The following is a 23,101-nucleotide window of genomic DNA, read 5'->3' on the forward strand; positions in this document are numbered from 1 at the left end:
GAAGTAATCTGGGTTTATGCCAGGAGAAGTGTATTTACCCAACTTGGCTGATAAGTATAAAAAACATACGAGATCAAAAATGAAATTGTATACAAATCTGTTTCGTGCTTATTCACACATCACAAGGCAGCTTTAAGCTACCTCCTTAGAAATAAATCCTACAGAAGTGAACAGGTGGCTGATTTCATGCCATTAGTCATCAAGAAAACGTCCTCTCAGTATCAGGGAAAACTGTAATCATATACTTGGTTTAAAAACTTGGCATAGAAAGTAATCTTCACAGTTTTGTGAAATGAGAAGTTCACTGAAATCAGCATCAAGTCACCTGGGGCACAACTTGGTTTCTTGGTTTCTGGTAGAGTTTTTCAGTTGATTTCCACCAAACAGTGAGTTTGTTCTGGATCAGCAGTATCAGTACAGTGGTACCTCGCAAGACGAATGCCTCGCAAGACAAAAAACTCGCTAGACGAAAGGGTTTTTTGTTTTTTGAGCTGCTTCGCAAGACGATTTTCCCTATGGGCTTGCTTCGCAAGACGGAAACGTCTTGCAAGTTTGTTTCCTTTTTCTTAACACCGTTAATACAGTTGCGACTTGACTTCGAGGAGCAACTCATAGAACGCAGTGTGGTAGCCTTTTTTGAGGTTTTTAAAGACTTTGGTGATTTTTGAAGCTTTTCCAAAACTTTCCCGACACTGTGCTTCGCAAGACTAAAAAAATTGCAAGACGACAAAACTCGCGGAACGAATTAATTTCGTCTTGCGAGGCACCACTGTAGCTGGTTTAACTGACTGGCTGTAATTCTTTGCAAAAAGCAAAATGAAATTTACTGTGCTGAGAGCTGGTTTAAGCTAAACTTACGTTGCTTTAAGATGAGTGCCTCCTGCCCTATGTGTTTGCTTCTGCTGCACATGCAATCCCTGCTAAATCTTGAGGGTTGGTAAACAAACAACTCAGAAGGACATAGCAAATCTTCAAAACTGCTTCAATTCAATGCATTCAATGCATTCCAGAAGGTGGTGTACAGCACTTCTTACCACTTAGAAATGGTTGAGCGCAAAACAGTATATTCCATTAGAAAAGATCAACATAATATAATTGTGATGTTAACAGTAGTTGTTGAGACTAAACAGTTCCTTCATCTGCTGATGTAGGTGAGCACCCATCCTTGGAAAGCAGTCTAGCAACTATGGGACCCAGGAAGCAGCCTTGTATGTAGCCAGACCATTGGTCTGTTGAGCTCAGTATTAGCTGTATTGAATGACGGCAGCTGTCCAGGGTGACATTCCCAGCCCCACCTGGAGATGCCGAGGACTGAACCTGTAGACTTCTGCATGCAAAGCAGATACTCCAGCACTGAGTTATGGTCCTTCCTCATAAGTTTGATACTCCTGGGATAGCTCAGTCAGCAGAGCACAAGACTCTTAAATCTCAGGGTCATGCGTTTGAGCCTCATGTTGGGCAAAGGATTCATGCATTGCAGGGATTTTGGACTAGATCAGAGGTTTTCAACCTTTTTGAGTCCATGGCTCCCTTGACCAACTACATTATTTCTGCGGCACCCCTGTGGGGCTCAGGAGTCCAGTTATGGCACCCCTTGCCTTCAGAGCTGGCAGCCTCTCACTCTTTTTTGAACACTCCCCCTTGTGGAGTGTTCCCTCAGCCTCCTCTGCCCTCCCCTGTCCTTGGGAGTCCTGCTGCTGCCGTCCCTGGTCTCTGATCTGCCCCCCACTCCACCCCAAAGAGAGATGCCTCCCAGAGGCACCATTTGCCTGTGGAGCTTATAGCTAGGGCTGCTGCAATAAACAGCTGTGCAAGCCTTTGGGAGGCAGAGACGCAAGAGGGCATCAGAGGAGGGTGGGGGGAAGGAAGGAAGGACAGAGGCCAGTGTTACCCCTAACCATCATTCAAGGTACCCCAGGGTGCCATGACACACTGGTTGAAAACTAGGTAACTGTTGTGGTTCCTTCCAACTCTACAGTTGTCAGGCAGCTGCAAGCAACTCCCACAGCCAGTTGCCCAGGAACATACAAAGACAAGGAAAAGTTTCTTACCACCCGCTTTTTATTCTACGCTCTACACTCTACGCGGGGCTGCCCTTGAAGCTGACCCAGAAACTCCAGCGGGTGCAGAATGTTGCAGCGAGGCTCCTCACGGGGTCTCTGCCATGGGAGCATATTCACCCAGTGCTTTTCCAGCTGCACTGGCTCCCGGTGGAGTACAGGGTCAGATTTAAGGTGCTGGTTTTGACCTTTAAAGCCCTTCACTGCCTAGGACCCTCGTACCTACAGGACCACCTTTCCCGGTATGCCCCACGGAAAGCCTCAAGGTCCATAAATAGCAACACCCTAGTGGTCCCGGGCCCTAAGGAGGTTAGATTAGCTTCAACCAGAGTCAGGGCCATTTCAACACTGGCTTCGGCCTGGTGGAACGCTCTGCCTCATGAGACCAGGGCCCTGCAGGATCTGATTTCTTTCCGCAGTGCCTATAAGACAGAGTTGTTCCGCCTGGCCTTTGGCTTGGAGCCAATTTGATTCCCTCCCCCTCTTTCTTTTTTCTTTTTCCTTTCTCCTCCTGTGATGAGGCTGCATTTTAATATTTTAATGTTTCAATATTTTAACGTTGTATTTTAATCTTGTTTTTAAGTTGTATTCATTCAACTTGTTTTTATTATTGCTTGTTAGCCGCCCTGAGCCCGGCCTTGGCTGGGGAGGGCAGTATAAATAAATATTATTATTATTATTATTATTATTATTATTATTATTATTATTCAATATTTACAGAGAGAGGCTTTGGAACACAGCCTCTTGGATAATGCTGTTGTCCTGAGTGAATCTCCACCTCGCTTCTCTCCCACTTCCTCATTCGTCTTCATCGTCATCACCTCCTCTACAGGTGCTGCTTAATGCCCTCTGTCTTCGAGCTCTTTGCTCTCCTACTTTTAAGGCTCACCGGGTTCTGGGAGATGGTGGGTCTGGAATGCTTTCTAGTGCAGTGTTTCCCAACCTTGGGCCTCCAGCTGTTTTTGTTTTTTAAAAAAAAAGATATTTATTGCGGATTTTTTAAACAAAAAACAAACAAACCACCAAACATATGTAATACCATCACCATATAACAGACAGAAAAGACAAAGAAAAATTAGAAAATAGACATAGAATAAAAGGAAAAAATACAACAAAAAAAGAACAGTTGTCCATAGGTCATATTTTCATAGTCTTTGGACTTCCTCACATCACCCTTTCCTGCGTTCTCAGTCATATAGTTATAAGCAGCAATTTATTACCTTATTTCAGTTCTTATTTTGTAGTTCTCAAATATTATGTCCCAAACTTTAAATGTTTTTATCATATACTAACCTGCTTAACTTAAACATAATATTACTTCAAATTTCATCATTTTCTTAAACATCACTTATTCTCAAATACCTTACAACAAAATTTCTGAAGCCATATCACTTTTTGTCATGCATTCTCTTAACATTCATACAGCTTATAATGTTTTTGTAGATAGTCTTTAAATTTTTTCCAGTCCTCTTCCACCGTCTCTTCTCCCAGGTCTCGAATTCTGCCAGTCATTTCAGCCAGCTCCATGTAGTCTATCAGTTGCGTCTGCCATTCTTCCAGAGTGGGCAAATCCTGTGTCTTCCAATGCTTTGCGATGAGTATTCTTGCTGCTGTTGTTGCATACATAAAGAAAGTTCTATCCTTCTTTAACACCCCTTGGCCGACAATGCCCAGAAGGAAGGCCTCTGGTTTCTTCAGGAAGGTATACTTAAATACTTTTTTTAACTCATTATAGATCATTTCCCAGAAAGCCTTAACCCTTGGGCATGTCCACCAGAGGTGAAAGAATGTTCCTTCAGTTCCCTTACATTTCCAACATTTATTATCGGGCAAATGATATATTTTTGCAAGCTTGACTGGGGTCATGTACCACCTGTATATCATTTTCATAATGTTTTCTTTCAAGGCATTGCATGCCATGAACCTCACTCCGGTGGTCCATAACTTTTCCCAGTCAGCAAACATAATATTATGCCCAATGTCCTGTGCCCATTTTATCATAGCTGACTTAACCGTTTCATCCTGAGTATTCCATTTCAGCAGCAAGTTATACATTTTTGAGAGTACCTTGGTCTTGGGTTCTAACAATTCTGTTTCTAGTTTCGATTTTTCCACCTGGAAACCTGTTTTTTTATCCAAATTAAAAACCTCCCTAATCTGAGCATAATGTAACCAATCTCGCACTTTATCCTTTATTTTCTCAAAACTCTGCAATCTCCAAGTATCTCCTTCTCTTTCTAATATTTCCCAATATTTCGGCCATTTGGCCTCCATATTGAGTCTTTTTTGAGCCTTGGCTTCCATTGGTGATAGCCACCTTGGGGTCTTGTTTTCTAATAAGTCTTTGTATTTTGTCCAGACATTAAACACTGCTTTTCTGACAATATGGTTCTTAAAAGTCTTATGATTTTTTACCTTGTCGTACCACAAATATGCATGCCATCCAAAAGCATTGTTAAACCCTTCCAGATCCAGGACATCAGTGTTCTCAAGAAGAAACCAATCTTTCAGCCAGCAGAAAGCTGCAGATTCATAATACAGCCTCAAATCTGGCAGGGCAAACCCCCCTCTCTCCTTGGCATCAGTTAGTATTTTAAATTTTATTCGGGGCTTTTTGCCCTGCCAGACAAATTTAGAAATATCTCTCTGCCACTTTCTAAAACATTCCACTCTGTCCACAATCTGTAGGGTCTGAAACAGAAATAGCATTTTTGGCAATACATTCATCTTTATAGCAGCAATTCGGCCCAACAAGGAAAGCTTCAAACTTGACCAGCTTTCTAAATCTTTTTTAATTTCTGTCCAGCACTTTTCATAATTATCCTTAAATAAATTCAAATTTTTAGCAGTCATGTTGACCCCTAGGGGGCCTCCAGCTGTTTTTGGACTACAACTCCCATCATCCCTAGCTAGCAAGACCAGTGGTCAGGGATGATGGGAATTGTAGTTCAAAAACAGCTGGAGGCCCAAGGTTGGGAAACACTGTTCTAGTGACAACGTGTCAGCCAGCTGCTGCTCTGGCTCTGCCTGCTCCTCCTCTCCCATTATTTCCCAACCTTTCCCCTCATATGCCTCTGAGCTATGGCCTCCCTCAAACCCCTGTTTTAATTCTGAACTGTTTCCTCTTCCCTGGAAGGGTCAGGCTGGGGAGGCGGTCTCCACCATTCCTCGTCTGCCCAGTCCCTGACAACAGTTCTGTGATTCTAACTATTCTATGATTCCTGTGTATTTGTCCTTTGGTGCAGCAGAACAGCATGTTGGCAATAGCAATAGCATACCCTGAATGTGCAGTTTCACCAATAAAGAGGAGAAAGATTTTAAAATTTACACCCCACTGCTCTGCTTTCAAGGCAGCTCCTCTCTATTATGGAAAAATAGTGCAGGAAACGCCTACATAAAATTCCCCCCGTTTTTCTTTCTTTTCAATCCATTTATGTGTTGGTCCTTTAGAGAACATCCTCTGTTATAACTCATCCCTTTTGTGTGGTGACACACATTCTGCTGGTTATCTGAGCATGGAGGAGCCAAAACAAAATTACATAGGTTGTGTACCGCAACATAAGTGTGCAATCTTGTCATTTTAGTAGGCCCCATTTACTGCTTCTTCTCCCCGAAAAAGGTCAAGCCTTAAATGTAACAAGTTGGGTTATATTTACCAACTTTTAAACTTCATTGAATTTACTTTTCCCCCTTTTTATCCCTAATGCTTATACAAGCATTAGCCAGAAAGTGGCAGTGGAAATGCCAGTTTTGCAAGAATTGGGGGTGGGGCTGGCGGGCTTGAGGGTTTTATAAACCTCTGGCTTGGCTCCTCAATCTGAGAGGTTTGTCCATCAGGTACAGACAGAGCTGATCTCAGACTGCAGTAGTCTCAGGTTATCCTGTACCTGCTTATGGGTTTGACTGCTCCCTTGCTTGGCTACCTGTGTTCTTTACAGTAGAAATGTCAGCATCAGTGGTATCTAGTTATTTCCAGACTGCTGGCCCTCACAGACCATGATCTTGGACAAATCCTAGATTGAGGTATTCTGGACTCAAGTTGTTAATGGCCTTATAAAAATCAGACAAGAACCTTGCATCTGGCTGTCCTGGTAGAGTTCAAGGCAGTGCACGCTTTTGAGAACTGGAGTTATGTTCTCAAATAGTTGTGGAGGTATGAGGGGCAGTAGGACCTCTGATGCGCTTCCTAATATGGTAGAGGTCTGTCTTTGGCAAACAGCTTGATTCAAGCAAACAGCTTGCTCAGCTTCAGCATGCTAGCAGTTGGAGGAGATGGTAGTTTGCTATGCTGCGCACCTGTGAATTTTCTGCATTCAGCCAGCCTATCTGTAAGCAGGAGAAGGTTCTTGTGGACCTCTGCTCCAAACATGTTGTAGGTCTGGTATCTGATAAAACTAGTAAGATATTCCACTGGCTGTAATTTAGAATTATCTAATTAATAGGCCAGGTCAGAATATTTCAGCCACTTTGTGTCCTGGTGCGATTAATTTTGGATAGAAATGTGCTTGCTTGCTTATTTATTTATTTGTTAAATTTTATATCCCTCCTTTCCTCCCAAAGGGCCTTCACACTTTCTTGGCTTAAGTAATAACTGGAAAGATGATAAAATTTGAAGAGACTGGAAGGTTTGAGTGCATCTCTTATATCCTGTTTTTGCTGACTGATGCATTTTCAGAGGAAAGCTGTAAGATTTAGTGATTTTCTAAGCAATATTGTTGTTGTCTCCAAATGCCCTAGGACGAGAGGAGGAAGTGACCTCGAATCTCTTAAAAGGCACTCTGTGCACTTATCGGCCTACTCTATATGCTGCTGCAACCTGTCCAATAACATCAAATCGGCTTCCATGCTCAAAGAGCCATGCAAGCTTTGCCCAGATGAAGACTCTGTCATACAAAACCTTTCATTGTGCTGTCATCACTGACAGACAATTGCTTTTCCAGCTAATTAAGCACCGACCTTTGTGTTAGCCAGAGCTTTTAACATATGGTTCTACCAAGCACTATCTAAATTATATTAAGTAAATTAGTCTTTTTTTGACAAACAGCTGATGTCCCTAGGTAGGCTTGAAATATGACTCTGAGGCTGTGGAGCCTTACCAACTTAGGCTTTCACAGTATTAAGTCAATGCAAAAACTCCTATACATTTTAAATAAGGTCATTTTTTCAATCCAGCGATTCCTAGGCAACCTAATCAACTTTGAGCAGAACAAGGAGACCTCACAACTACTTCTTTTTTAAAAAAAAAAAGTAACAACACCCTGCTTTTCTCTTCACTCAAAAGAAAGCAACTATATAAACATGGCATTATTCCATTTGTTAAAACACAAATTAACAAAACTAAGCAGCAAAGCAAAGAGCAGCTTTTGAAATTGGTACATTAAGCAGCGACAGAATCAAACGCTTGTTCAGAAAAGGAATTTTTGAGTTGCCATTGGAACACAAGTAAAAGGGGGAAGAGAACTTAAATTTCCTAGAGCAGGAAGGCAAGGCGCCACCAGAGGAAAAGCCACCAACTCTGCCTCAGAAGCCAATGGCACATGTCAGAGGGCCGCAACAGCCAACCTTACTAGACAGGCAGATTCACAAGAGAGAAGAAAGGTTCTTCAAGCAATGCACTCATGCTTCAGTACACTAGCCCAGAGGTGCAAGGATATTGCTTTTCAGAAACTGACAAAATAAAAACAATGGAGGGAATCCGGGGAGATGGATAACAGTTTGGGTTTTTTTACACCATAAGCTTTCATTGATTAGAGTCCACTTCATCAAATGCATGCAAGTGGGGAGAGGACAAGTGTGTGAAGGAATGAGCAGGCCCCCAAATTGAGGTTGCTAATGATTTGGCTGGGATACAGAGACCAGGTACACCGAGCAGCTTGGGTACACCAAGTAAGATTTCTAAATGCCCACCAACACGATTGACTTCCATGCCATTATCACAAACTGCCTCCCCTCAGTTTCAAAAGAAATTAAGACCATGAGAAGATGCCTTACACCAGGCCACACCATTAGTCCATCTGGCTCTGTATTGTCAACATGGATGGGAAGCAGCTTTCCAGGGTTGCAGCCAGTAGTCCTTACCAGCACTCTCTGGGTTTACTGGAGAGGGAACTTTTTACATGCAAAGCATCTGCAGTGGTACCCCGGGTTACATACACTTCAGGTTACGGACTTCTCTAACCCAGAAATAATACCTTGGGTTAAGAACTTTGCTTCAGGATGAGAACAGAAATCGTGCTCCGGCAGCACGGCGGCAGCAGAAGGCCCCATTAGCTAAAGTGGTGCTTCAGGTTAAGAACAGTTTCAGGTTAAGAACGGACCTCTGGAACGAATTAAGTACTTAACCCGAGGTACCACTGTACTCTACCACTGAACTATGGCCCTTCCCTATGACTTCATGTTTTATTTGACATGTATTGTGGGGGCTGCTGAGACACTTGGATCTGTCTTGGGCAAGCAGAACAACTCCTGTGTTATTTGGATCCGAATCATAAAATTTAAGAATTACTGTAGAATCCGATATCATTGGGTGTGTGCATTTTGTTCTGTTTTATTGTGTTGCAGAATGAGGGACAGTACTTTATATCATGCTACATAACAAAAATAAAAGCAGTAGTAGTGGTTGTTATTTATTACTGTTAGAATCATCATCATCATTATTTATTGAATATAATTTATTACATTTATAACCTACTCTTCCTCTCAAATGACCCCAGGGCAGCAAACACATGATAAAACAGTAAAAAAAAAAAAAAAAGCACTTGTATCAGCAAGTCATCCCTAATCAGTCCGTGCTTTTTATAAATTTTTCTTTCCTGGTCTAAAGGCTTTCTATAAAGCTATACGATACAATTTTAAATCCCCTCCTTAATAACTTTCCATGCTGTAACTTGATTAATTTACTCAGGCAGTTGAGAAGACAGTGTCTTATGTTTCAAGCTGTAGAGTCTTTCCGGAAATGCCAAACCCCTCCCACAAAGGAAAGATTAAGTAGTTCAGGAAACTGTAGGTTTGGAACATTCTTGCTGGGCCACAATGAATCAACAGAGAGCAAATGTAATCATCAGAAAACTGGGTCATAGACAGTATAAGCCAGCTCTTGCCAAATGTCTGTGCAAGCCTATTCAAAAATATGCTTGGTTTACATTTGCGATTTACTCAGGGTATTAGTGAAAATGATAAAATATCCTGTTCAGCGGGAGTCCATTCAAGCTTTGAATCTGTGGGATGCTTTGAACTTACCCTGTGTTTCTTTCCAAGTTGTACTGAAGCATGACTAGAGTTGACGTTTGATCCCAGAAATGCTTCCTGGCTTGCAGTTATCCATCTTGTTACTTTCCCTTCCTTTTTATTTCTTCCTGTAACTTTGGAGCAGGGGTGGCAGCAATCCACAGTGCAACATTTACTGAGAGAGCAGAAAATGTATTACCTAGTGAATCTAGCTGCAGCACTGGTCAGATGCGGCTGTGCTGTTTTAGACCGAGGCAGGGGGACTGATCTTCCCTAGTTGTTGATGAGCTCCAACTCCCATCACTCCCAGCCAGCATGGCCAGTGGTCAGTGACGATGGGAGCTGTAGTCCAACAGCATCGGTGAGCGAGGGCTACACATTCCCCATCCCTGCTTTCAATGAAACAGCAAGTGCAATCTGACAACGGGTGTTGATAGCAGTATGTATACTTTGTGCCCACCAACTTGAACAGGTGGATAGGACAAGCCACCTGTCAATCGAGTGACATCATTATGATATCAAACAGCTGATAGGTGAGTTGTTCCACCCACTTGTGAAAAGCTCTTGCACAGCATTTCAGCCAGCTGGTTATTGGGTGCTTAGGAACTGCAACACAAGGGGCTTGCTCAACACCAAGTACACAAAAGCTCTTAAGAGAAATTCTGTATCTCTGCACAATTCAAGATATGACTGTGAGCTAGAATTTAAAGCAGAAGAGGGCTAATGCTTTATGAGCTTGACAATGTAATAATTAGCAAACACACTCGCAAATAAATACTGTGCACTTTACAGAGTTAAATTAGCTCCATGGAACAGAGTGAGTGAGCAAGCATACATGGAATTGCAGTGTAAGTGACAGAACTATAAACCAGAAAGACTCTTCGTCTTCCACATAATTTTAGCAACAGGCTTTATGTTCTCCCCACCTCTCAAAAGTGGCCTGAAGATCCCAGCTGATGAACACTGGCCTGAATTATTTCCCTATCAATATGGCCCCTGACTTTTGTTCCTCGTGGGAATCTATTCTTCTCTTGGCCTTTATGGTGTTTTCTTCTGTATTCTTTTGCCGTTCTTTGATTCATTATTAAAACCTGGTGATGAGATTAATTTTCCTTCAGTAACTCTTTGAAGCTCTGGCAGCACCTAATTAACTCTGGCATGTATTAACTTTTCAGCTGTGGCTGACACGATTCTGCTCTTTTGTTTCTTTATTATAGGTTTTATATATACAGGGGAAGTTGTGCATCGAATGCTAACAGCTACCCAATACATCGCCCCTTTGATGGCCAACTTCGACCCTAGTGTGTCAAGAAACTCGACTGTCAGATACTTTGATAATGGTAAGTATTAATCCTTCTGCCAGATTATCCTTTAGCTCTTCTTTTTTTGTCCTTTGTAGGAAAATAAACACTGAAGATGGTTTGCAATATTTAGCTCTCAAAAGTTTGATTCATCTGGCTAGCCATCCATCTGATACCATGGTTTAAAATGTTATTGGTAGATTGTGTTGGCAAACATTATCCGATATTATAATCCACCCAAGCTGCTAAGGTCCTAAATCTTACTTTAGTCATGAATCTCAATTAACTTCATCAGCTGAAAAAGACAACCCTCTAGTCTTCCAAAAGTATATGCTCCCTCTGGTACCATCAGTACATTAAATAGGAACCATTTTGGATTCTTAGAGTCATTTTTCACCCAGAGGTAGAGCATGCCTGAAGTTAATAACCCTCATCAAGATGGTGTGCAAAGTGCTCCTATTTAATAATCTAATAAGCCTTACTTTACCTACAGCTCCCGAAGGTCAAATACCTAGTACAGAATTTTATGTGATAGAATGCTGTACTTGGCATGGATACCTGAATATTGGCTTATTAATCTGGGATGTTGATGATCTTTCTAACTGTGGGGGCCAGCCTTGCTCTGCCCTTTCCCAACTACCTTCTCAAGCCCTTTAAACCACCTTCTAGCCATGGATTAAGATCCTGGCTAGTTCCGATCCTGATAACTGGAGTTTCCCAGTTTGGGCATAATGGCGAAACTAGGTTAATTAGCTCAGGAAGGTTGAATCACAGCATACCAGGAAAAGAGGAGCCAAGAGGCAGCACAGTGGTGGAACACATACATACAAGGCTGGTGAAAATCTTGCCTGAATCACTCCAAAGTTGAAGCCCCACTACCCAAAATGCCCATCTCTACCAAATCCCCCACAATGAATCCTCATGGGGAACACTGGATCGAGTTGGCTATTGGAGGAGGCACTTGGGGCCTGAGTCATTTCAGCTTTTATAAGTTATGACCCTAGGTCTCTGTAATTCTTAGCAAGCCAATGCAGTGCTTTTAGGATTGCTGTTATATTCTCCCATCTTGCTGACCCAGCTAATGACATGCCAATAGCATTCTAAGCTTGCTGTAGCTTCCAGATAGTTTTCATGGGCAGCCCCATGTAATCTGAGTGCAAAGTCATCAGAGCATGAATTGCTGATACCTGCTTATCTTGGTCCAACAACAGCCATAGTCAGTGAACCAACTGGAGCTGGAAATAGGCAGTCTTCGACAGTGAGGCCTCCTGAGTCTCTAGTGGCAACATCATGTTAAGGAATGTACTCTCAGGTTTCGTTACCAGGAAATGAATATATATCTATCTCTTGTCAAATCACCAAATAGACTATATAATTTTGTGGACCTATATATGCACATATTGCATATGCATAATAACCAAATATTTGCGAGACAAAATAAATATTTGTATGGAAGAATTGCTTTTAAATAAAATAGAAGCAACCCGGTCAATATTCAGAAAGTAAATTGCAAACATGTCTGTCTGTTTCACACCATCCAGTGATGCGCTATGCAGTGAAATAATTTATGCAGCGAGATTGTGAAAGTTCCATTTGAAGATAACATAATGAACATGCTTCAATTTCCCCCCTTAAATGACTTGCTTTTTTTATTTCCGCCAAAGTGCTGGTAAGAAACAAGAATAAATTACAGCGTGTTGTTGTTGAACTATTATCGTGATGCTTTAAGATACTCTTCATGGTGCTTTGAGCTTGAATCACACTGACCCATTTTGAGTTGTGGTTAGGTCACTCTGACAAGGAAAACTTGTTGAGATGTGAATCAAAGCATATGCTGTGAGGGAATGAGTCAGTTCAGAGTCCAAAAGGCATTTTTTGTAAGCAAATGCCTGAAATAAACTCATATATTTACTAAAGAGGAGTTGCATTTAGCTATTCTTTACTCAGAGTAGACCTGTTGAAATTAAAGACCTTGGGAATATTTTAGTTTAGAGAAAAGCTGAGTAAGAGGTGAGATGATAGAAGGTTATAAAATTCCGCATGACACAAAGAAAGTGAATAGAAAGAAGTTTTTCTCCCTCTTTCGTAACACTAGAACATGTCGACATCCAACAATGCTGAATGTTGGAAGTTTGGGTACAGATAAAAGAAAATACTTATTCATGCAGCGCATCATTTAACTATGGAACTCACTCCCACAGGAGGCACCAACTTGGTTGGCTTTAATAGAGGGTTGGGTGGCTATCTTCTGCCTCCAGTCAGGCAGTAATGCGCCTGAATACCAGTTGCTGGAAACCACAGGAAGGCAGAGCACTCTCGTGCTTCCGTTCTGCTTGCAGGTTTCTCACAGGTATCAGGGTGGCTACTGTGAGAACAGGATGTTGGACTACGTGGGCTACTGGCCTGACCCGGCAGGCTTTTCTTACATTTAATGGTCATGAGTAACTTAGGTCCAGTAATTTCAAGTGGTCTACTCCGAGTGAGAGTTGATTGAATACAACCCAATGCCTTTTGTATTCAGGACAATATCAGGATTTGCCCCGCTTTTACTGTATTAAAAGAGGTAATCCATCATGATCAGGCCAGATTCTTGCCAAGGCAACAAATGAAGGACATTATTAGGAATATAATTTATATAATAGAATATTTAAAAGTGAGGAATGAAACATAAGCAGCCTTAATGTTTTTAGATGCAGAGAAAGCATTTGATAACGTCTCCTGGGATTTTATGTTTAAAGTTTTAGAGTACATGAGCTGTGGAGACACTTTTATAAGAGGAGTCAAGGCAATATATACCGAACAGTCAGCAAAATTGATAGTAAATGATGTGTTGACTGAGAATTGCAAAATAACTAGAGGAACAAGACAAGGCTGCCCATTGTCACCCTTGTTTATATTTTTTTAAAAAAGGATTTGCCCCACTTTTGTAGGGCATACTAGTTACCTGGGAATACATTTTCAAGCTGCTGATCCAATAAAAAGACACAACAGGAATTTTATATTCAAGACTGCAAAAACTGGGGCTTTCCAGCACATGGTAAGCCACAATGCCAGGGCTTTGCTCAGCACGGCAAGATGGTTTGAGCATATTACTTCGATCCTGGCCCGACTACACTGACTGACAATTAGCTACGAACCCAATTCAAAGTGCTGGTTTTGACCTATAAAGCCTGAAGCGGCTCAGGACCACAGTAGCTCAAGGAACGCCTCTCCCCATATAAACCAACCTGGATTCTGCAGTCATCACCTGAGGCCCTTCTTTGTGTGCTTCCTTCGTGAGAGGTCCAGAGGGTAGCAACACGAGAACAGGCCTTTTCGGCAGTAGCTACCAAAATGCTCTCCCTAGGGAGGTTCAGCTGGTGCCTTCATTATTTTTAGGCTCCAGGTGAAAAGGTTCCTCTTCAACCAGGCCTTTGTTTTTGTTTTAACTATTTGTTTGTGTTTTAGTTTGTATTTTTATCTTGTGAGCAACCCTGAGATGAAGGGCAGCCCTGAGATGAAGGGCAGTGTCTAAATCTTAACAACAGGCTGCATCCATCTTGGTAGGTCAGAAGGAGTGCAGACTTACAGTTTGGTCCATGGGGATTCAACAAAACAATGTGCGTAAAGAATAGTGGGACACGTGCAACTAAGATGCTCAACACCATTATTAATATGGGCATCATCCATAAATTCATGGTGATCCTATTTAGCCGGTGTAGTTAATGTTTACCACCAATGATGTATATTATTTAATACCCTTCCACTCTGAAAGCTTGCAGTAGATAAGAAAAGATAATCTTATGCATAATAAATGGACGGAGTGAAAATGGAATGCTTTAAATATTAACATTTCTGTGTCAGCATTTTGGTAAACATCCTTAAGTTTTATAGGCAGTGAGTTATGAACTAAATAACACAATGAAAAACCTATGATGAAAGAAAGTGAGCAGTTTTGATTTAGAGGAAACAAGATTTTAAACAATTGCACACCGAGAGTTTTTTAAAAAAATATACCGTATTTTTCGCCCCATAGGACACACTTTTTCCCCTCCAAAAATGAAGGGGAAATGTGTGTGCGTCCTATGGGGCGAATGCAGGCTTTCGCTGAAGCCTGGAGAGTGAGAGGCATCGGTGCGCACCGACCCCTCTCGCTCCCCAGGCTTCAGGAAGCTATCCTCAAGCCCAGCGGGAGTTCCCGCAGGCTCACAAGGCTTGCGGGCAGCAGCCCCGGCGAGTGTCCGCAAGCCTTGCGCACCCGGCAGGAGGTCCCGCCGAGCACGCGAGGCTTGGGGTGGCAGCCTGTCGCCCGAAGCACGGGGAGCCCTCCGGAGGGCTCCCCGTGCTTCGGGCAAGTGTCCACAAGCCTTGCACGCCCGGCAGGAGGTCCTGCCGAGCATGCGAGGCTTCGGGCGAGTGTCCGCAAGCCTTGCGCGCCCAGCAGGAGGTCCCGCCTCACGCGCAAGGCTTGGGGCGGCAGCGAGTGTCTGCAAGCCTCGCGCGCCCGGCGGGAGGTCCCACCGGGCGCGCGAGGCTTGGGGCGGCAGCCTGCAGCCCGAAGCACGCGGAGCCCTCTGGAGGGTGCCCCGTGCTTCGGGCAGGTGTACGCAAGGCTTGGGGCGGCAGCCGCGGCGGGGGGGGGAGAATAATTTTTTTTTATTCATTTCCCCCCCCAAAAAAAACAACAAGGTGCGTCCTATGGGCCGGTGCGCCCTATAGGACGAAAAATACGGTATGTAGCATCATTGTTTCACTCAGCCCTGACCCGTTGTGGCTTCCAAGTCTGAAAAAAAAATTCTAAGAGCTAGCTTGAATTTTTTGGTAGGCTAGCATCAATGTATAGGTACTAGCCCAGGCAGCCCATAATAAATATATCATGTTCTTAGGTACCACTTGTGTGAATCTTCATTCATTCATGTATCACCTTTCTGCCAAAGCTCTCAGGGAGGTTTGCAGTGGAAAACAATGTCTTACAAACTATGATACAAGAGGAAGCAGAAACAAGGAGGGATGAGAAAAATAAGGAGCGGTGAAGCCAAAATGGCAGTTGATCCCAGTGGAGGAAGGCTTTGGCTGGCCCATCACCTCTCCTCAGATTCAGGCAGGTGGCACAGCTGTGGATGGAGGCAGTTCTGCATCTGACATTTATTATCCCGATGGTATAATAGTTCATTTGAGGATCATTGTTACCACCACTCCAAACCCTACAACATTAGTCACAGATCTAAAGGAAATATAATTCCTCTTCACAAAGTTTCAGTATTAATTAAACTCTGTAATTTGCTGTTGCAAGATAAGGGGTAGATTGGACAAATTCATAGAGTTGGAGTGACAAGCATGTCACCCATGGGTGCTTGAGTACCTCTTGGGATGTTCATGAAACATGTTAGTGAATACCCCCTCAATAATCCATGCCTTGTGAAAAATATTGTTTTTTCTTGCTGCTCAGTTCCTGTTTGCAGTGTCTTGGGCTCTCTGACATTGAAAACACCCCCTTTTAGCATGTTCACATTCCATTGGATGCTGGGATTCTGCACCCACCTTCCCTTCTGTTTTCTGCTGAGGTGGTGGCTGATGTTTGGAGGTGTATTTGAACACTCCTCAGTCAAGTTATCTTCTCTTCTGTAGGCTAAGCATGTCTGAACAATAGATAAAGCTCTACCTACTGTAAGGCCTATTTAGCAATAGTAGGAGTAGTGATAATATTGCTATAAAGTTACATTTTGTATGGTATCAAATGCTGCTGAATGGCTACCCTATAATTTACGACGACATTTTCCTCTCCTCTTCGCGACTTTGGACTTGACAGGTACTGCATTGGTTGTCCAGTGGGATCACGTACATCTACAGGATAATTACAATCTGGGCAGTTTCACATTTCAAGCAACACTTCTCAACGATGGACGTATCATATTTGGCTATAAAGAGGTGAGTTCAAGCACAGAAATGATTTACTAAATTTAAAATCCTGCTCCATTCAAGCAGCTGAAATATTTAAAAAGCGACAGCCCCAGCGCTCTGCCATCTTAACGCAGAAGACTTTTTTCTCTGCCAAGACTAGATGCTACTGTTCAAAGGATGCTCTTTCCCCATCTAAGAGATTCCTGTCGGGAACATTCAGGGTAATCCCAGGAGAGAGGGAGGACTAGGCTAAACTACACGGTGCCTCCCTTGCCCCCAGTAACATTTTTACACAGACCAAATCTGCCTCCAGAACTAATCCAGGAAATGAAGAAGCTGCAGCAGAAAGCATTGGGAGGTATGGCACAGTGGTTAGAGGTTTTAGTGAGGAATTATTCTCCCCACAAGAAAGAAAAAGGAACAAAGAGTGTGCAGAAAATTACTTTGACTGTTAACTGAATATAGAGTACAGATATAATGCCATTTGTTTAAGATTACTTGCAATGATTTTTTTTTAAATTTAGAGCAAATAAACATTACTGAGGTAGTTGAATTCAGGATTTGGGGGTCCCAAATCCTCCTTTTTGAATGCAGTTGCACCCCGTCCTCCCACACCAACCCTTTCCTGGAGCTGCAAAGGGGTTTCTGGGTATCTGTGCAGCCTCTGCCCAGGCACCGGGCGAGTTGACATCACATTAAGGCACCAGGCTGATTTCATGATGGAAAGCTTAGAGGAGAGTTTGGATGGTGTTAGAGCAATTTAATGGGTGTAAATAGTACTCTGCTCACAAGGGAGTTTCTTTGTGTTCAATATAGCATCAGAGAAGATTACTGCAGCTTCTTCTAAGATACAGCATGAGGGAAACCGGCAATCCCATTTTATGGAATAAATATTGTGTACTAACTTGCCCTGATGTTTCACTGCTTACATCCCTAGGCCCTTTAATGTGACAGTTTGGCTGTCTTTTTAGTTAAATATACCGTATTGGCCTGAATATAAGCCTCTCTTTTTTCTCAAATTCCAACCGTGAAAAGTTAAAGTGCGGTTTATATACGCGACCTTACGGTATGCAGCCAGGAGTGCAGGGCAAACAGTGCCAGGAGTGCGGCAAAGCAGCGCCTGCCCTGCGCATAGTCCCCTGTCCTCTTCCCCAAGGTTGGGAAGGGAGAGAGCAAGGAAAGGGAAAGGCCGCCGGCAACACAGTGTGGCTCCCCCCCCCCCCAAGTATGTAGCCAGGAGCAGCGAGGAAGGGAGCGGCTTATATTCAGGTATTTTTTTTCTTTTCCTCCCTCCAATTTTAAAGGTGCAGCTTATATTCAGGTGCGACTTATATTCGGGCCAATACAGTAATAGCTCTGTGTGCTCTCCCATACAATTTGGATTTGGTTTGGAGGGTTCAAGCCTCTTAGAAGAGTTTGGATTTGATATCCCGCTTTATCACTACCCGAAGGAGTCTCAGAGCAGCTAACTTTCTCCTTTCCCTTTTTCCCCCACAACAAACTCTGTGAGGTGAGTGAGGCTGAGGAGCAGGGAATCGAACCCGGTTCACCATATTACGAGTCCACCACTCTTAACCATTATACCATACTGGCTTACAAGCTTAGCACCCATGGAAATAAGAGGCGAGGTCCTGTCTTGCCCAATGCAAGGTGGTACTTTTAATGAGATTCAGAAGCAATACAAGCACAAGTGAGTGAAAGGTTAAAGATTTTATTCTAAACAGCAAGCATTATATACATTACCAAGCAAGCACTTCAATATGCCACTGGGAATTTCTCAAGAAGTGGCGAAGTGACATCTCAGTAGCCTTCGTTTGCACAGCCCTTCGATCAGTCCATGCATCTCAGAACTATGCCCAAAAACCATCCGATTTAAAGATAGCTTACTTGTTAGCCTACGTGCCTTGCCAGACTAACTAGTGCAGATTATTAATTAGCTAGCCCCCTCTTCCAATACCGCACATTCCTCCAAACAATGTCTACCATCAAAGAAGGTCAGAAGGTTACCCATCACTTTCACTTCTTCCTTCCGCCAGGTTATACATTAAAGGCTGCTCTCAACCATCAAATAACTTTAACAAGAGATATAGAGGGGAATTAAACAGAAGCAGGAAGAGATGACCAAGTTTGATCACTAAACTCCTTAAAATACAAATATCTTCTGGATAGATTGCCCATACAGGTCCTCTTGTGGAAGGGGGAGTTACTGGTTTGCTTTGCTTTTGTTTATTGTGTATTTTGTGTCTTCATTTTGTATTTTCATGTTGCCCTGTGATCTTTGGATGAAGGGCGGTATACAAATTTAATAATTTTTTTTAAAAAAATCTGATGTGGTTGGACAGAGCTGCCCTCCAGACACCAGCGCTGTGGCAGCTTACCAGGATGGGCCAGGGCGGTGGCCAAGTCAGGATTGTATGGATGCACCAGTTGGAAAAGCCAGGCTGGCACCACATTTGTATCTGGGCAGCCCTGACCCTGCCACCGCCCCACCCCAGCCCAGCCCAGGTGAGCTGCAGTGATGGGAGACCAGCTCTGGGTTGCCCCATCAGCTGCTACTGATTTGCACCTGCCAGCCAACTCTAGTAATGTCTCAGCTGGCACTGAAAAAAACATTCTCCTGGTATGGTTTCTATGACTCTCATATGCAGTAGGAAGTTTTTGTTTCAACCAATAAATATTAACATGAAAACAAATCATTTCTCCTGTCAGCTTGTCCATTGCCTATCATCAGATGCTGCCCTAGCCTTTTCATCACAGCGTAATGATTTTCTTGTCAACTGTTCACGGCATCAACATAAATAGCAGATCCAGTTTTTTAAAAGGAAAATTAGGCACTGATTCACCCTTAAAAATACAAGGCACAATGTCAGGACCTTCTAGAGTTGTTGTTCTCAAACTTTAGTTCTGGGTGCTTCTGCCCCATGTGGTGGGTTATCAAAACTGCAGCTTGGAAATATCTTGCTGATACTCTCTAGCTAGTGAAGAACATGTTGCTTGTGAAATGATCTCAGGCTGTGAATTGACCCTGCCCACCAAGGCTTGTCATTAAGCTGTCCTAGGACTTCCTTGTCTGTCTGGGACTATGTCTGGGCAGCAAGGTGTTTTTGGCTCTGGCTTGGCTTTGCGTGGGCCTTAGCAGTGACACCTGGTTTAGTCCCTCCAGTTCTGATTCCTCAACTCAGCTCCTGCCTTCTGGGTCCCAGCACTCAGCTGTCCTCTGGCAGTAGCCTCTGAGTCATTCTTGACACCCTTTGTATTTTCCTCACTCCTGCTTTACTCATGGGACTTTCCTACTGTCAGTCGCTCTTCTCAGTAGGCAGCCCTTGCCAAAACAGCAGCGTGACCTAATGATGTGGACTGGGCGCTTTGATCTTTCTTCCTCTGCAACACCTATGGTTCACAGTAAAGTTTGTCAGGAGGCAGACATGAGCACTCTGTATATTTTGGGGAACAAAAATGAGCAGTTAAATGAGGGCAGGCCGTTGCAGGCCAACCAAAGTTTGTAACAAACCATAGTTGGTTTGATCCTGATTTCACTATGGTTTCTACAAACAACTGTTTCTTGTTCTTGGATTAAATGGAAACAGTGGCCTGTATGAAATATTGTTAACCATGATTAACTATTGTGCTGCTGGAGGTGAAATTCCTGGACGATGCACAAGGCAAACCACAGTCAAAAGCATTTGCATATAATGTTTTCATTAATCAAGTATGATATTGGGCCTCTCAGTGCCTCTCAGCCTAACCTACCTCACAGGGTTGTTGTGATAATAAATGGGGAGTGGGAAAACCACCTTGAACTTCTTGGAAGAAAGGTGGGATATAAATGTAATGATAAATAAATAAACAAACAAACCAGGTTCAAACCATATCCTAGTTTGTTAACTAGCAAAGTTCTGCATATCCAGATGAAACAAGAAACTGTTTTGTTACAAACTGTGACCAGAAGGTTTAAATCTGGTCCCATTTTGTGCAAAGAAGAGAGGAAGAAGGGGAAGCACATGAGCCCAAAATTCATGAAAGCATGTTGCGATGGTTGAATGTCACTATTGTCTCTTAGAAGATAAATCATCATGGGATCCAGCCACTTCTGGCTCCTTTCCAGCATCACATACCTTTGTTCATGTAGCCAAAGAAACTCTTCACATTCTATCCCAGAACTATTTTCTGTTTCCTTCCTCACCCACAATACATTCTGCAAAGGCAGCAAATGTTACAACTTCTGTAATGGCTCCTTGGTGATTATATGACTGGAGGCTCATTACTGCCTAAATGAGCAGGCAAGAGTTGTCGCCTTAGGAAAATTCAGAAAAACACACACCAAATAATGTAGAGATATTTCAGTGGTGGTTTATTATGTGTGGAAGACTTGCAGCACTGAACATTAGCACTACTTACAAGCATTATTTTGTTCCCGCTTATGCAAAGATTAAATGATTGCTTTCTGCAATAGACATCACAGCTCTTTAAAACAAAACTATTCTTAGATTCACTATATTAGTCCACTTCCCTCTCTTAGCCAAAATGGGTTATCACTTTTAGTGCTTACAAAAGTTAACAGAGTTTCTATGAAATATTCAGTAATAGAAACGGATTTCATTTCCCAATGTAATATAGTTTCTGTGTGGCTCTGTGTGCAGAATTGTATTAGGTGTTAGCAAAACAGCATTAAGAGGAGCCTGTTTACACAATAAGCAAGCTAAACTGTTTGAGGAAAAAATATTCATTGTACTTCAAGGTTTTGCGAGTTTCTTCCCTGCAGTGAATTGACAATGAAGCCTATAATTGGCTGGCGCAAAGTAAATTTACTTTCTCCTCGTTGATTACTGAAAGGTAGGCTAGAAATTGTAATTGCTAAAGTACTTATGAGGGATTGATTAACAAGTCCATCAAAACTGAAGTACTAAACCAGAGCCAAATCTCATAGTACACTTCAGTATTATTTTCATCAGCTCCCATCCAGCTGTCCCTTTCATTAAAAGGAAAAATAAAAGGCCTAAAGGTGCTGTACAGAGAATCTAGATAATGTGAAGACAATTCAAGGTTGTGCTGGTGAGTAGAAATGCCATTACAGGTTGGCATCACTGGGCAACTGCCTATTGGTGGGGGTTCAGATGCATTGCTCTGACTCTGTTTAGCATTTGATTCTATCAATTAAATTGTAGGGTACAGGTAGAAGAGAGCATTTTATATATAGGTATGCATATGGCATTTGTCTATTTTTGTCTTGCAGATTCCTGTCTCAGTGACACAGATCAGTTCAACCAACCACCCTGTGAAGGTGGGCCTGTCAGATGCCTTTGTGGTTGTCCACAGGATCCAGCAAATTCCCAGTATGTTTTTTAAATGCATGCTAATGAATGTTACGTAAGCCTGTGTGTGTGTTTGAAAGGGAAGGGATGATTGAGTGGAAAGCAAATTTAAAGAGATCAAAAATATGTTTAAACTAAACAGAAAATAAAATGCTTATGAAGTCTCAGTTTGTTAATTTAAATATAATTTCATTTTGGTTTACAACTCCCACAGTTGTTCATTGCTTCATTGTTTGTCTTGAGCTGATAAAGTCAAATGTGGCTGTTAGCCCAAAGGGGGAGATGGTATAATTCTGTATTCCATGGGATACTCCTTCATGTTTTCCAGAATAGTAATTGTATGGTTGTGGTTTTGTTGTTATTTCTTATTTTGCTTTGGAAGAGGCAAATAAATTGGACATAAGATGCCTTTCTAAGCTGGCTGAAATAAATTAAACAATGTTTATCAGAACAGCGTGCAGTAGCAAGCGTGGTTCCCTCCTGATGTTGTCGGACTACAGTTACCATCATCCTTCATACTAGCTGAGGCTGATGGGGCTGCAACATCTAGATGGCACTGTGCTGGCTACCACTAGAATAGATTTGCTTTGAAGAAAATTCCATACATTGTTTTCACTGTCTTGGAATTTCCCATGGGCAGTTTCTTCATTCTTTGAAGGGAGATTAAGGAGCCTATACCCGGATGGTCACGTAAATTTGTTGAAATTAACTAATCCCATCTGCTCACATAATTGTAACTGTTCAGCAGTACAGATTTCCCTTTCATTAAGACAGCACAGTTTAGAGCAAATATAGGATACCTTCATTAAAAACCAAGGAAAACGTCTCACCGTGCGTTAATAATACTTTGGGCACCATCTTCTTTGCTTTGGCTCTCCGGTTTAGCTTTCAAGGTTGAAATTAGTATTCACTCTTCCTTTTGTTGGCAGACTAATGATTACAGACCATCCCTTTCCAGTGTCCTTGCTGCGTATCACAGCACAGACCATTAGAATCAACACTGTCATGGCACTTCCATGCTTAGCACTATCGTGGCCCTGATGTGTCAACATGGTGTAGGAGGGTATGCTTTGCCTAAGGAATGATATCCCTTTCTAGAAAGCTGTTTCTAGAAGGTCTTATGTGTTGCAGAGGGACCTTGAACAGAGGCACAGGAGGCTGGGCAGCCAGCAGCCCCACAGCTTCAGGATTTGGAAACAAAAGTACTGGCAGCTATTTGAGAATTCTTCTTTGTAAAGGGTGGGGACATAGCTGCCAAGCGTCCCTTATATGGCGGGACAGTCCCTTATCCTAGCGCCATGTCCCGCTGCTGTCCCTTATT

At 42.6% G+C, this 23,101-nt stretch overlaps 1 protein-coding gene across 2 annotated transcripts in view; it reads left to right on the plus strand.

Moving 5' to 3' along the window:
• PLXDC2 (plexin domain containing 2) overlaps nucleotides 1–23,101 on the plus strand; it is a 236,174-nt gene that overhangs the window by 168,737 nt on the left and 44,336 nt on the right. For both annotated transcript variants that reach the window (XR_014000682.1, XM_081163229.1), the window contains exons 5-7: nucleotides 10,505–10,627; nucleotides 16,377–16,495; nucleotides 21,702–21,801. Coding sequence is in view for 1 of the 2 variants with exons in the window: in XM_081163229.1 (XP_081019355.1) it covers nucleotides 10,505–10,627; nucleotides 16,377–16,495; nucleotides 21,702–21,801 (342 nt within the window). In the remaining variant the exon portion in view is untranslated. The remainder of the gene's footprint in view (nucleotides 1–10,504; nucleotides 10,628–16,376; nucleotides 16,496–21,701; nucleotides 21,802–23,101) is intronic.

This window comes from Podarcis bocagei, assembly GCF_964188305.1.
Source record: "Podarcis bocagei genome assembly, chromosome: 12".
Classification (NCBI taxonomy): domain Eukaryota; kingdom Metazoa; phylum Chordata; class Lepidosauria; order Squamata; family Lacertidae; genus Podarcis; species Podarcis bocagei.